At 48.2% G+C, this 14,479-nt stretch overlaps 1 protein-coding gene across 2 annotated transcripts in view; it reads right to left on the bottom strand.

Annotated features, from left to right (window-relative positions):
* The window catches only part of Pitpna (phosphatidylinositol transfer protein alpha), a 52,724-nt gene extending 40,146 nt beyond the window's left edge, over positions 1–12,578 (bottom strand). For both annotated transcript variants that reach the window (XM_004667857.2, XM_045158866.1), the window contains exons 1-2: positions 12,380–12,578; positions 8,200–8,230 (exon numbers count right to left, since the gene is read on the bottom strand). In XM_004667857.2, coding sequence (XP_004667914.1) covers positions 8,200–8,230; positions 12,380–12,399 — 51 coding nt within the window. In that variant the 5' untranslated portion in view covers positions 12,400–12,578. The remainder of the gene's footprint in view (positions 1–8,199; positions 8,231–12,379) is intronic.
* Positions 12,579–14,479: the final 1,901 nt, after the last annotated feature.

Here is a 14,479-nt window from a genome sequence, read left to right as displayed (position 1 = left end):
GGGTCCTTAGGCTTCACAGGCAAGTGCTTAACCGCTAAGCCATCTCTCCAGCCCTCTACTGTCTTCTTTTTTGTAAAAAAATATTTTTACTTATTTATTTGCAAGCAGAGAGAGAAGACAGAGAAATGGGGACACCTCCAGCTGGTGCAAACAAACTCCAGATACATGGGCCATTTTGTACATCTGGCTTTACATGGGGACTGGGATTAAAGGCGTGGGCCACCACACCTATCTACCATCCCACTATCTTAAACAGACCCTAAACCCAAGCATAGTTCATGTTTTAATGTCAGACTCAAGAGAGTAAGATAGCAGGACTGCCATGAGTTTGAGACCAGCCTGGGCTACAGAGTAGGTTCTAGGCTCTAGCTACAGTAAAAGACTCTTAAAGCCAAAAGACTCAGGTCCGATTCCCCAAGACCCACGTAAGCCAGATACACAAGGTGCACATGTATCTGGAGTTCATTTGCAGGCCCTGGTGTGCCCATCTCCCCATCTGCTCTGTCTCCTGGCTCTCTCTCTCTGCCCTCTCTCCCCCAATTAAAAAAAAACGAAAATCAGAAAACAAAACAAAACAAAACAAAAATCAAACAGCCGGACATGGTGGCACATGCTTTTAATCCCAGTACCTGAGGGAGAGGTAGGAGGATTATTGCAAGTTTCAGGACAGTCTGGCCTAAAGTGAGACCCTACCTCAAAAAAAAGGGGGGGGGCTGGAGAGATGGATTAGCAGTTAAGGCGATTGCCTGCAAAGCCAAAGGACCTTGGTTCGATTCCCCAGGACACATGTAAGCCAGGTGCACAAAGTGGCACTTGCATCTGGAGTTCATTTGCAATGGCTGGAAGCCCTGGTGTGCCCATTCTCTCTCTGTCTCTCAGCCTTTTCCCCTCTCTCAAATAAATAAATAAAAATAAATAAATTTTTTTTTTAATTAGGGCTGAGAGAGAAATGGCTTAGTGGTTAAGGCATTTGCCTGCAAAGGCAAAGGACCTAGGTTTGATTCCCCAGGACCCATGTAAGCCAGATGCACAAGGTGATATATGCATCTAGAGTTCGTTTGTAGTGGCTGAAGACCCTCACACACCCATTCTATCTGCCTATTTGTCTCTCTCTCTCTCCAATACTGTGTGTGTGTGTGTGTGTGTGTGTGTGTGTGTGTGTGTATTTATTTATTTATTTTAATTAAACAAGCCAGATGCAGTGTCTCTAATCCCAGGACTCCTACAGCAAGATGAGAGGTGGAGACAGGAGAATCCTTGGAAACTTGTGGGCAAGCTAGACTAGCATCCACTGAGTGGATAACTTCTGCTGCAAAACCACCTCACATACTTGCTTCTTCTCCAGTGCTGGGCCTCTCCTTATCCTGCAAGGACCTCAGAGATGAGTATTTCAAGCAAGCTGGCATTCCAGATTCCTGGTAAGGCTGAAGCCAGTGTTCTAGCTTCCCATGTAAAAGAGTACAGATTCCTTCCCCAATCTGTGCTGGCCAAGGACCCCGTGTTGGCAGTTGTTAAGATAGCAAAAGCCTTGTTTTCCTTTATTTGGGTCACATGTCACCCTATCAAGTCACTAGACAAGATCACTGGCCTTCTCTGACCTCCTCAGGATAGCTTGGTATAGAACCAATGACCCAGGCAGCGCCCAGGCCTGGCTAGCCTGCCCATCTTTCTGAAAGAAGCTGTCTAGAGGGAAAATATGGTGAAGGGAGAACAGTGACTGAGTAGAAAGTCATGTGTATTACAAAGGATGCACCTTCCCCAGGGCTGCCTGTACCAACCAGGCCCAACAATTCAAGTAGCATAAGGAGATGATAGACTGACAAACCTGTTAGAGGTGGAGGTGACGCACCTCCTTACCCTCTCTTCTCCATCCCTAAACGCCTGGTACTCTTGGGGGTGAGACTGCCAGTCTCTCTCTAGGTTAAAGCAGCATGGCTGCACTTCTGGCATTATCACCCATACCACTGCCCACTAACACCACTGCCAGCAACAGCAAGACACAAAGCAACTTCCAGGGTTGCTTTGCCACATTTGCAACCCTTCTCCACAGCAGCTCCCTAAGCTCTGCAGGGAAATTTCTGGATAATGTCTGGAAGGCAAAGCAGTAGACCAGGACAATTCACTGCTCACCACGCAGCTGAAAGAGCCAAGTTTCCAAAGCAAAAACCTACTATGAAATGCCAAGGAAAGGCTCAGTTACTCCCATAAAAAGGAACATTTGTAGCTGGGCGTGGTGGCACACATCTTTAATCCCAGCACTCCAGAGGCAGAGGTAGGAGTATCACCGTGAGTTCGAGGCCACCCTGAGACTACATAGTAAATTCCAGGTCAGCTTGGACTATAGTGAAACTCTACCTCAAACAAAAAGAACATCATCTGGGTAAAAGCCATTCTCCTTGACCTTGCTAATCCTGAGGAGTATCTGTGCTGCCTCGATGCCCCATGGAAGCCTGAAATGTCCCTGTGCCTTTCCCATTCCCATCACTTGGCAAAGGCCCACTTCAAAGCCTTATCAAGTGGGTCAGGGTTTGGCTGAGCCAGGGCTTCCTAAGGAACAGCAGCAGGAACTGTATTGGGGAAGAGTCCTAAGGACACTGAATGACTGACTCAGCAAATCCTAAAAGGCAAGCTGGGGAGAGGGCCTGGTGGAGGGGACTGACTGCCAGCTGGCTAGCATCTTGGGGAGGGCCCCAGGCAGGCAGAGACGATGGTCTCCCTGGCCTCCCTTCAGCACAGGAAGCAGAGGGCAGGCTGTAAGAGGATCAGTCTGCTGGCTGGCATCTTCCCCTTTAATCTCTCTTGATATTCTGATCCTTTAATCCCAACAAGACAAGTGAGGCAGCTTTGTTAATCCAAAGGGGTAAAGAAGACTGGCACACGTGAGGGACACTTCACCTCAGAGTTCCTTTCACCACAGCTGCTCTGCATCCTGGGAAGGCTGCCACACTCAAGACTGGGTTGCAGTAAGGGTGAGGATCAAACCATGGAATTAGATAAGGAGACCTGGATTCTAGTCTCCAGGCTGAGGACAATGTTCCTTTGCCCTTGAGAGCTGTCTCCTTGCCCCATACATTAACACATTCAGTTAACCAAAACAGTCTGATGATCAGTGAGTGGAAACCTAGGAAGATACATGAAACATAATGAAAAACGGGTGGTGGTGCATGCCTGGAAGGAATCCCAGTAATAAGGAAGCTGAGGCAAGAGGACTACCATGAATCTGAGGCCACCCTGAGCTACACATGGGCTACCAGGCCAACTAATGCTACACAGAAAAATCCTGTCTCTAAATAAATAAATAAATAAATAAATAAAACCTGCTGGGCACACACTATAATCCCAGCACTCAGGAGACAGAGGTAGGAGGATCCTCGTGAGTTTGAGGCCACCCTGAAACTACATAGTGAATTCCAGGTCAGCCTGGGCTAGAGTGAGACCCTACCTCAAAAAAGAAAAAAAAAACAAAAACAAAACAAAACAAAAAAAAAACTAAATAAATAAACCAAAGTGCAAGAAAAATAGTATAGAGCTGTTGGCCCCACCCCTACAGTCCTGTCAGGGCAGATGCCACAGGAGAATGGTACCATGAATCTCTGTCCTGCCCACAGTGGGAGGTGGGCTGGCCTGAGGCAGGAACAGACACATCCATGTGGAACAACCAGGGCTTTTTCTTAATCTGCTACAGGATGCCTAGAAACCCAAGGCATTCCATGCCAAAAACTCAGGCCAACCAGAGCTAATTCTGCCCCAAAATATTGATTCAGGCCATCAGAATGATTTATAAAGACATGACCTTCTCTTTTCTCTCTGCTCCCCACCACACACCGAATCAGATGCTCTAAAATACTTAAGTCATGGCCTCCAATATGGGAAGTGAATCTCCCAGTCACATGATGTTGGGCTGTTCTCATGGGAACAGTGTGTCAGGATGGGGTTATTGACCAAGACTCAGAGAGGGTGGAACATTACTTATTTCTTCTTTAACCTCCCCATTCAAGAATTTCCTGATTTGGGCTGGGTAATAGATCAGTTGGTAGAGTTCTTGCCTGGCATACACAAAGCCCTAGGTTCAATCCCCATAACCCACATAAAGCAGGCATGGTGACACATGCCTATAATCCCAGCACTCAAGAAACAGAGGCGCCGGGCGTGGTGGCGCACGCCTTTAATCCCAGCACTAGGGAGGCAGAGGTAGGAGGATCACCGAGAGTTCGAGGCCACCCTGAGACTCCATGGCGAATTCCAGGTCAGCCTGAGCCAGAGTGAGACTCTACCTCGAAAAACCAAGAAAAAAAAAAAAAAAAAGAAAGAAACAGAGGCAAAGATACACAAGGGGGCACACGCGTCTGGAGTTCGGTTGCAGTGGCTGGAAGCCCTGGCACGCCCATTCTCTCTCTCTCCCTCTATCTGTCTTTCTCCCTGTGTCTGTCACTCTCAAATAAATAAATAAAAAATGAACAACAACAACAAAAAATTAAAAAAAAAAAAAAAGAAACAGAGGCAAGCTGGGCCTGGTGGCACACTCCTTTAATCCCAGCACTTGGGAGGCAGAGGTAGGAGGACTGCTCTGAGTTTCAGGCCAGCCTGAGACTAAATCCAGGCTAGCCTGGACTGAAGTAAGAACCTACCACAAAAACAAAAAATTCTGATCTGGAATTAAATCTTCAAATGAGTAGTTTCAACCCTGCCAGACCATCAAACTAACCAACCAGTACCTTATGAACAGATGAATCCTAACCATCGTTTCTTCCCAAGCTTTCACTCACTCAGCCCTGGCTCTAATTACCTTACCCTGTCTTGCCACTTCCTCAATGATACAGAAACACCATCACAAGTTTAAATCTGCCAAATGTCAATGTTCTCAAGGTGAAAGTTTCCCTCTCCTTCCACTCTTGACCATATCGTGAGAAATCAGAGTTCTGATCATTAGACTTTATTATAGAACAGCAAGGTAGGTGCTCTAGACAGCACTGGCCCTCATAGTCCACAGCACCCTCACACACATTCTCAGCCTTTGTTCCAGCAAGAAACTACCTGTAAAACAATCCATTCCATCCAAAACATCACATGAAAGGCATCCCACGTTCCTGGGAGATAGCTTCCTGATGGACCAATTTGAGTTTCAGAGCAAAGGACATGCGCTGGTCCTTCTGCTTGGCCTTTTGGTTTACAAAATCATCACTTTCACTGAGTGTGGCAAAGCACACCTGTCATCCCAGCACTCAGTAAGCTAAAATAGGAGGACTGCCATGGGTTCAAGGGCAGCCTGGACTAGAATGGGACCCTGCTTCAAAAAAAAACCAAAAATACAAAAAAAAAAACAAAAAAAAAACACAGGCCAGAGGCAGGAGGGTAGTGCACACCTACACCTTTAATCCCAGCACTTGGGAGGCAAAGGTAGGAAGATCACTGAGTTTGAAGCCAGCTTGAGACTAAATAGTGAATTCCAGGTCAGCCTGGGCTAGAGTGAGACCCTACCTCAAGAAAGAGGAGAGGAGAGGAAAACCATCACTTCCTATTTTTAATCACAGGAAGGCCCCCAAAGGAAGTGGGCAGACCTCCCTTCCCAAAGCTAACAGCTGTCAGCCCAGGCACCTGGTTCCTAGAACAGTGAATTTCAAGTGGTTCCATGGATTATACCATCTATCCGGGCAATTTCTCTTTTCCTCAGATTTCCCAGTCTTCTTTCAATCTCTCTCTCCTGCACACGTGCTCTCTCTCTCTCTCTGGTTGTTTTTTGTTTGTTTGTTTGTTTGTTTTTGTGTGTGTGTGTATGTGTATATGTATGTGTGTGTGTGTGTGTGTGTGTGTGTGTGTGTGTATGTGAAGTAGAGGCTCACTCTGTAGCCCAGGCTGGCCTATAATCTTCCTCTTTCAGTTTTCCCAGGGCTAAGATTACAAGCATGAGCCAATCTATTTTTAATCTACTGTTTTTTTGAGATAGAGACTCACTATATGCCCAAACTGTCTGCAAACTCCTGATTTCATGTGATTATCCTGCCTCAGCCTCCCAAGTAGCTGAGACTATAGGCATACGCTGCAGCACTGAACTTGGTCTCTTATCTGTACTTCTCAGAACATGTTCAAGCTCACCTCTGTCCCCATCTCTCATGTCTCCACAATACTACCATACATGGAGCCCACCACTACAGCCAGTCCTCTAGGGGGCCAGTGTATAACCATACCTCTTAGGTTCAAGAAACTTGTCAATTTGTCTCATCTAAAGAGTGCCATTGCCGGGTATGGTGGCGCATGCCTTTAATCCTAGTACTTGGGAGGCAGAGGTAGGAGGATCACCATGAGTTCAAGGCCACCCTGAGACTACATTCTAGGTCAATCTGGGCTAGAGTGAAACACTGCCTCAAAAAAAACACAAATAAATAAAGAGTGTCATTGGGGAAGGGAGCCAGAGAGATGGCTTCGTGAACGTACTTGCCTGGGAAGCCTAACGACCCAAGTTCAATTCCCCAGTACTCACATAAGCCAGACAGATGCACAAGGGAGTTTATCTGCAGTGGCTGGAGGCCCTGGTACACTCGTGCTCACTCTCTCTTTCCTTCTCTTGCTCTCAAATAAATAAATATTTTTTTTTTAAGTGCCATGAGACCAGGAGTGGTGGCACACGCCTTTAATCCCAGCACTCAGGAAGCAGACGTAGGAGGATCACGGTGAGTTTGAGGTCACCTGAGAATACATACTAAATCCAAGCCAACTTGGGCTAGAGCAAAAGCCTACCTCCAGAAAAAAAGAGGATTGGAGAGATGGCTTAGCAGTTTAGGTGCTTGCCTATGAGGCCTAAGGACCCAGGTTTGATTCCCCAGTACCCATGTAAGCCAGATGCACACGGGGACACATGCATCAGGAGTTCTCTTGCAGTGTCTAGAGGCCCTGGAGCACCCATTCTCTGTCTGTCTGTCTCTCTCTCAAACAAATAAAAAAAATTTAAAAAGAAGGCTGGAGAGATGGCTCAGTGGTTAAGATGCTTGCCTGCAAAGCCTAATGATCTGGGTTCAATTCACCAGTACACATGTAAAGCTAGATGCACAAAGTGGTGCATGCACCTGGAGTTTGTTTGCAGTGGCTAGAGGCCCTAGTGTACCCATTCTCTCTCTTTTCTCTCTCTCTCTCTCTCTCTCTCTGCCTGCAAAATATATAAATAATTTTTTTTTTCAAGGTAAGGTCTCGTTCTGGCCCAGGCTGACCTGGAATTAACTATGTAGTCACAGGGTGGCCTCAAACTCACAGTGATCCTCCTACTTCTGCCTTCCAAGTGCTGGGAGTAAAGGGGTGTGCCACCACACCCAGCTCTATAAAATATTTAAAAAAAGAGTGCCACCAGCTTTGTTGGCCTGCTTCCATTTCTCAAAGGTCCAGCTCCTATATGTGAAGGTTATCACAGGTACTTCCCTTCTGGTCCTGAAGGAAAGAGGGATGGAGCCATGGCTGAGGGCATCATACTGGCCTTTGAGTTTCACTAGAGCTGGGGTGGGACCTGTGGATTGAGAAGGAAGCAAAGAGCAAGCTGCACCAGGAAAACAGAGTAGAGGAAGTTCAGAGGAAGGGTGGGACTAGGGAGGCTCCAGGGCACTGTTCTGCGGTCCAAGAGACCAGCTCTGAGTCAGCACGGCCTATGAACTTTCTTCTGGCAAATGCAGCCAGACCCATACACATAAGAGCTGTCTGACACAGGAGCCATAAAAGGACAAAGGGCAAACCAAACCCATTTGTCACTCCCTGCCCTCTGTGAAAGCAGGGTTCTGTGTCTTGTGCCTTGATCTCTCCGACAGTCACCTAGTGTGGTTAGGGACTCAACATGTTCTGCCCTGCTGGTTTGTTGTACAAACAGAGCCATTCACACTTCTCAGCACAGTCACGGAGGTCCCAGAAATGTAGACACTTCATTTCACCAATAACATGTCTCAAACAGTCAGTCCCAGTCCCAAGCAGGTAAAGAGTTAGATAGTTTCAAAGCCATCCACCAAGCCAACATGTGAGGCAGGTTGTACTCAGCTGCCCAGTTCCACTACAGAAGTGTCTTCCTTCCACTGAAAGTAGCACCAGTTATCTGTACACTGGTTACATCTCTACATTAAAGCAAGTATGAAACCTACATGATCGGTATGACCACTCCCAGCCCAAGTAAGCCAATGGTCACAAGCACTTATGTACAACTATGGATGAAAGAGAAAAAGGACTTACCTCATCTACAGACACAGGTAGGATGACTCGACTACAAGAGAGGGAAAAGACAGTATCAACTTCAGGCTCTAAAACCTGCCCAAGACTCTTAAAGCATTGCCTAGGCATGGTAGTCAGTGTTCTGTTACTATGATACTGATGGGAACCCAAAAGGGAATGGCCCTCTGAGTGCTTCAATGATAGGACCCTTTGTGCCCATCTAGAAGCCTGTGATTCAGGGCAAACCCGAATCGCCCACAAGCTACTTACTTCTCAGGCCACTAACTCACATTTGGAGCTGTCTTCTCCTGTTCCCTCACCCATCTCTTCCCCAGGGCTTGCTAATGTACTTGGGAAAGCAGAGATGTAGAGGGGGAGATGGCAGCAAGAACTTGCTTGCAAGACTAGTGACCCAAGTCCAATTCCCCAGCACCCACATAAAGCCAGACACACAAAGTGACACATGCATCTGGAGTTTGTTTGCAGTGGCAAGAGGCTCTGGAGCACCTATTCTCTTCCTTTCTCTCTCCCTCTCACATAAATAAATGAAAATTAAGGGGCTAGAGAGGCAGCTCCATGGTTAAAGGCACTTGCTTGCAAAGCCTGATGGTTTGGATTTGATTCCCCAGTACCCACATAAAGCCAAATGCACAAACTAGTACATGCATTGTCTATAGTGGCAAGAAGGTCCTGGACGGCCCATTCTGTCTCTGCCTTTTTCTCTCTCTCTCAAATAAATAAATAAATAAATCTTTAATTTTAAAAAAGAGAGGTAAACAGAGAAGGACCCACCCTGATGAGGATTCAGACCCAAAGAATTAGACCCTGAGGATTTACAACTTCCCAAGAACAGCTCTCAACAGGCTAGGAAGGGGCCAAATTCCCTACAGGCTTAATGACCCTAAGAGCAGGCACAAACGTTACAATGCAAGCTTCTACTATGCAGCTCCAAAAACAAGCACTCAACTTGCATTTTGACCTCCAAAATCTGTCCAAAGGCACTCGAACTTTCTTTTCTTCTCCACTTTGATGACCTCCAATTGCTGAAGATCCCACAAATAAACTAATGGAGAAACCATAGCCAGTCTGTGGCCATACCTCCCTGATGGTGCCCGATCTCATCTGATCTCAGAAGCTAAGCAGGGTCAGGCTTGGTTAGTACTTGTATGGGAGAGGGAAAAAAAAAAAAAGTCCCAAAGAGAGTCAGAACTCCAGAAAGTTAAGGACTATTGGCACTTTTCAGGTGTCTTACATCTCTACCACATTAATGGCCCACCCCCAGTCTACTGTTGTTTAAAGTCAAACACCTCAGAGAAAAGGTGTCTTGGTTGGACTCTGAAAAGTCAAGTCAGTTCCCAAGATGAGGTTCAGTCCTCAGAGCCTTGCTGGAACCTGCTGGGCCCTTGGGCGTCTTGTATGCTTGCTTGGTGAAGCATGAGCACAGCCCATCGTCCCTCCTAGGCAGAGGGGTCAGTCATGGCTCCTTGCTCCAGACTACTAAATAGCTCACTTTTTTTTTTTTTTTTTTTAGTTCTACCAAGTTCTCCCAGGAAGCAAGAAGCAAGAAAGCAACACAGCAAAACCCAGGCACCAAGCAGAAAAAGTAACAGGAAAAACAAAATGGGCTCCAGCTCTTCGTAGCTTGCTAACTCCCTTCCTACAGAAGGTCTCAAATAATGTAAACCCTCCCATTAGAGAAAGCCAGTGGTGCAGAAACACACTCCCAACTTGGAGGCCAGAATTTCTGCACCCTCAGAAGAAACTTCCTAGAAAACAATAAGCCTTTTATCTTCAAGAACACAGCAAAAGTCACATCCAAGAGTTTGCAGAAATCAAATCAGGGAGAATCCTGTTGAAGGAAGTGTCAAAACAGAAGAAAAAAAAAAAAATCACCAGGGATACCCTCCAGACCAAGCCTCCACCCAAAAGACTGGTATGGGCAGTCCCTTACAGTAGGCTCTAAGGCTGCTTCCATTACAGCCGCACAGCCAGACATTCCCCCGCTGGTCCTTGGAAACACAACCACTTCAGCAGCAATAGGGGACAATTCCAAAGCAGAGGGCCACAGAAACACAGCCAGGCTGAGACTGAAGCCTTGCTGCCTGTAGTGTGACCTTCACTCGCACCCTTCCCTGAGCTGCAGCACTGCAGCCTCAGCCAAGTATCTCAGATGCCCCCTTTCCCTCTGTCCCCTGCCCAGGAAAGCAGACAGGGGCACAGTTGGTCAGGAATTCAGGATCCCCAGCATCTCGAGCCTTTCCCTGGGAGGCTTCAAGGGGAGAACAAAGAATGAAAAAGGAGTGCCTGCCTCCCATACTCATTCAGATGTCTTCTGCAGGGCCTGACCTTCTTTTCAAAATTACACGTTTCTACAGACTACAGGATTCATAGGAGACTAGAAAAAATGATCTCAAAAAAATGGGGAAAGCCTTTTTGCTTGGACACTGAGGAGTAAACTTCAAAATGTACTAAATTCTCCTTGCAGAATGTTGGCACCCTGGAGTTCTTGCTCTCCACATATAAAGCTCTGACCTATGACCATCTTAACATCGTACTGGACAAGAGAAGCCACAGAGCCTCCAAATAATGTTCTTTACGTGAAGTGTCAAACCTGGGTGACACCTGGGTTTCTACTTCGTCATCCAAACTGCACACCATGTCCTCAATGTCCTCAACACCTTCAAGGAGCAAGCCAGGTGGTAACGGACAAAGTGCCTTCACTGACAACAAGGAAAGAGCGCTTTGCATACCTGCCTGGTCACGAAAAGAGTTCCACAAGTTTCTCTCTACTTGGACATTTCTCACTTTGAGACTTCGGTGGCTTCTGTCCCAACGCTGTCCACTTGCCCTCCCCTCCAGGTAGCACAGTTTCACTGTAAATTCTGTACACACACATCCAATCTCTCCTGGGGAGGAGAGAAAACTCCTGGGATGCTTTGGGTGGAGTGGTGGAGTTCTGGAATGTTTACTTGGAACCATGAGCTTCAGGGATGGGTCACCTTGTATCTGAAAATTTTAGCAGTCCAAACAGCCCACCTGTCAACCAATCCCCAGGATTTCAGGAGCAATCCCATCTATCTCCCAAAACTCTTAACCCCCCCCAAAAAAATCAACAGTCCCTCACCCCCAAGGCATTACCTAAGAACTCATTCACTGTTTCTCTTCAATTAATGGCTATGGGAAACCTCCTCAATTCCTCCAAGCAATTTCTCCCTCTCTTTGCACCAAGACCCAGAGATATCCTCTAGAGATAGGATGCCCCTACCCCTGTCTACCTCCTCCAATCACAGGTACATTCATTCACAAACTTCCTGTCTTTCTGGGCTGTCCTCTACCCTAGCTTCCTGAATTCTCCATCACTGTAACTCCTTCATATCACTTCTGGCCTTACTTTATCACCCAAGTGTCCCCAAGTCCTGTAAGTTTTATCCAAAAACCTCCTCTTCTGCACTTGGGCACCATGACACTAAAGCACCACCATCTCACCCCCCCCTCATCCCCATGATTTAGCTGTCTTCTCCTGTCACCCAAGCCTGACCCTGATTCCTTAGTCCTTTTGCTACAACAAATTATTACAATCCTCCCTAAGGCAGTCTCCACCCATGCCCCAGGTTTCCCTCAGCACCCCTCACCATCACCTCCACTTCGTTCCAGAAGCTGTCTTATCTGATGTCCTGCCCCTCAGCCCTCAAACCTCTCCCCACCATCAGCCAGCTCACCGGCGGCGCTGCCTGCCCTTGTCCCACAGCTCCCTGGTCCCTCGGAAAACTCCTCAGGCCCTCCTGCAGTCCTGGCTGGCACCTTCATCTCTCTCAACACCCACTGTAGACCACGCCATCCTAGAGCTAATGCTCACATGGGTGGTGGGGGGGGGGCGGCGAGGAAGGGGTCACCCTCCCCATGCTGTGTTGTGGCACTCACTTGTCAATTTGACCCAAACCTTCTCAGGCCCTCTCTGGCCCTCACTGGTCCTCGGTCTCCTCTCTGGCCTATTCGTCCCTCCCTGTTCCTCGAACCCCACCTCAGGGCTTTCCCGGCTCTCTCGAGCCCCCAGCCCAGGCCCTGTCCAGCTCCAAAGTCTCCCTCCACCCCTACTGGACGGCCCATCAGCCCATGCCCTGCGCCGAGCCATCGGGGTCCCAGGTCGTCATCCCCGACCCTCCCTTCACCGTCGCTTCCGCACAGGCGAGCAGACACTCACTACTCCTTGAGCAGCACCATGTCGCTCGGCGCGCGGCTCGGCGGCTGCCCGCTGCCCGCCCGGCCTCCCGCCTGCTTCCCGGCGGCCGCTCTTCCCGTGGCCCGGCCCGGCCTGGCTGCCTGTGCGCCTTCGTCGTGGTCTGCTCTGTTCCCGCCGCCCTCGCTGCGGTCGCCGCGCGGGCTCCAGTCGCCCCGGCCTCGCCACCTCCCGCGCCGCTGCCGACGCCGCCCGCTCGTCCGCCCGCCCGCCGGGAGCTCCGGTTCCGCAGCGCCGCGCGGGGGCGGGGCGTCTCTGCGGCAACCGGAGCGTCAGACGCAGCGGTGCGCGCTGACCTCAGCTCTGGGGCGGGGCCTCCGCTCCTCGCCCCGCCCCCTCGAGACCCCGCCCCTTTCTCCCTTAAATGAGCTGCGGCTCCGGCGCTCGTGTCCGCCGCGGAGGTGGGCCCGGGGCCGTTCGGAGGCGCCGCTGATCTAGGTATCTGGTGTGAATGCCCGCTCTTATGGAGCAAGAACTGATGATGTACCGCTATGATTGGACTTCCCTGGAGGATGGTGTGATCCAAGAAAAAGTGTGTCAAGCCGGGCGTGGCGACTCACACCTTTAATCCCAGCACTCGGGAAGCAGAGGTAGGAGGATCGCTGTGAATTCGAGGCCAGCCTGAGAATACATAGTGAATTCCAGGTCAGCCTGGACTAGAGTGAGATCCTACCTCGAAAAACCAAAATAATGATGATAATAATAATAATAAACTGGACATGGTAGTGCATGCCATTAATCCCAGCACTCGGGAGGCAGAGGTAAGAGTATTGCTGTGAGTTCGAGGCTGCCCTAAGAATAGAGTGAATTTCAGATCAGTCTGGGTTAGAGTGAGACCCTACTTGAAAAACCAAAAAATAAAATAAAATAAAATAAATCCTGAGACTACATAGTGAGTTCCAGGTCAGCCTGAGCTCGGGTAAGGCCCTACCTCAAAAAAACAAAAGGGGAGAAAAAAAAAAAAAAAAAGAAGAAAGAAACCGGGTATGGTGGCGCATGCCTTTAATCCCAGCACTTGGGAGACAGAGGTAGGAAGATCACCATGAGTTCAAGGCCACCTTGAGACTACATAGTGAATTCCAGGTCAGCCTGGACTAGAGTGAAACCCTACCTTGAATAACAAAAAAAAAAAAGAGAAAAACAAAAATAAATAAAAATTAAGCATGCTTTTATTTAATTTTTTTGGGGGGGAGTTTATTTTGGCTTACAGACTCGAGGGGCAGCTCCATGATGGCAGTGGAAAACAATGGCATGAACAGAGGGTGAACATCATCCCCTGGCAACATAAGGTAGGCAATAGCAACAGGAGAGTGTGCCAAACACTGGCAAGGGGACACTGGTTATAATACCCATAAACCTGCCCCAACAATACACTCCCTCCAGGAGGTGTTAATCTCCATCAGCTGGGAACCTAGCATTCAGAACACCTAAGTTTATGGGGGACACCTGAATCAAACCATCACACTCTGCCTCCCAGGTGCTGGGATTAAAGGTGTGTGCCACCATGCCTGGCTATTTTTATTCTAGCTCCTGGGCAAGTGTCTGGGCCTCTGAGCTTCAGTTTCCCTCCTGTTGGCAGCATCTTCGATGACTGCTGAGGGTACTGGGGTGGGTAGTAACTCTGTACGCTTACTCTTTATGTATTTATTTACTTATTTGCAAGCAGAGAGAGGCAGAGAGACACATATACAGAGAAAGAGAATGGGCACACCAGGGCCTCTAGCTACTGCAAATGAACTCCAGATGTATGAGCCACTTTGTGTACTCGCTTTACATGGGTACTGGGGAATTGAACCCTGGATATTAGGCATTGTGGGAAAATGCCTTAACCACTGAACCACCTCCCCAGCCCCTATCTGCTCTTTCTTTCTTTTTTTTTTTAATTTTTATTAACATTTTCCATGATTACAAAATATATCCCATGGTAATTCCCTCCCTCCCCACCCCCACACTTTCCCATTTGAAATTCCATTCTCCATCATATTACCTCCTCATTACAATCATTGTAATTACATATATACAATATCAACCTATTAAGTATCCTCCTCCCTTCCTTTCTCCACC

This window comes from Jaculus jaculus, chromosome 9, assembly GCF_020740685.1.
Source record: "Jaculus jaculus isolate mJacJac1 chromosome 9, mJacJac1.mat.Y.cur, whole genome shotgun sequence".
Lineage (NCBI taxonomy): Eukaryota > Metazoa > Chordata > Mammalia > Rodentia > Dipodidae > Jaculus > Jaculus jaculus.
Note: the sequence above shows the minus strand (reverse complement) of the source record. Positions and strands in the feature narration are given on the sequence as shown.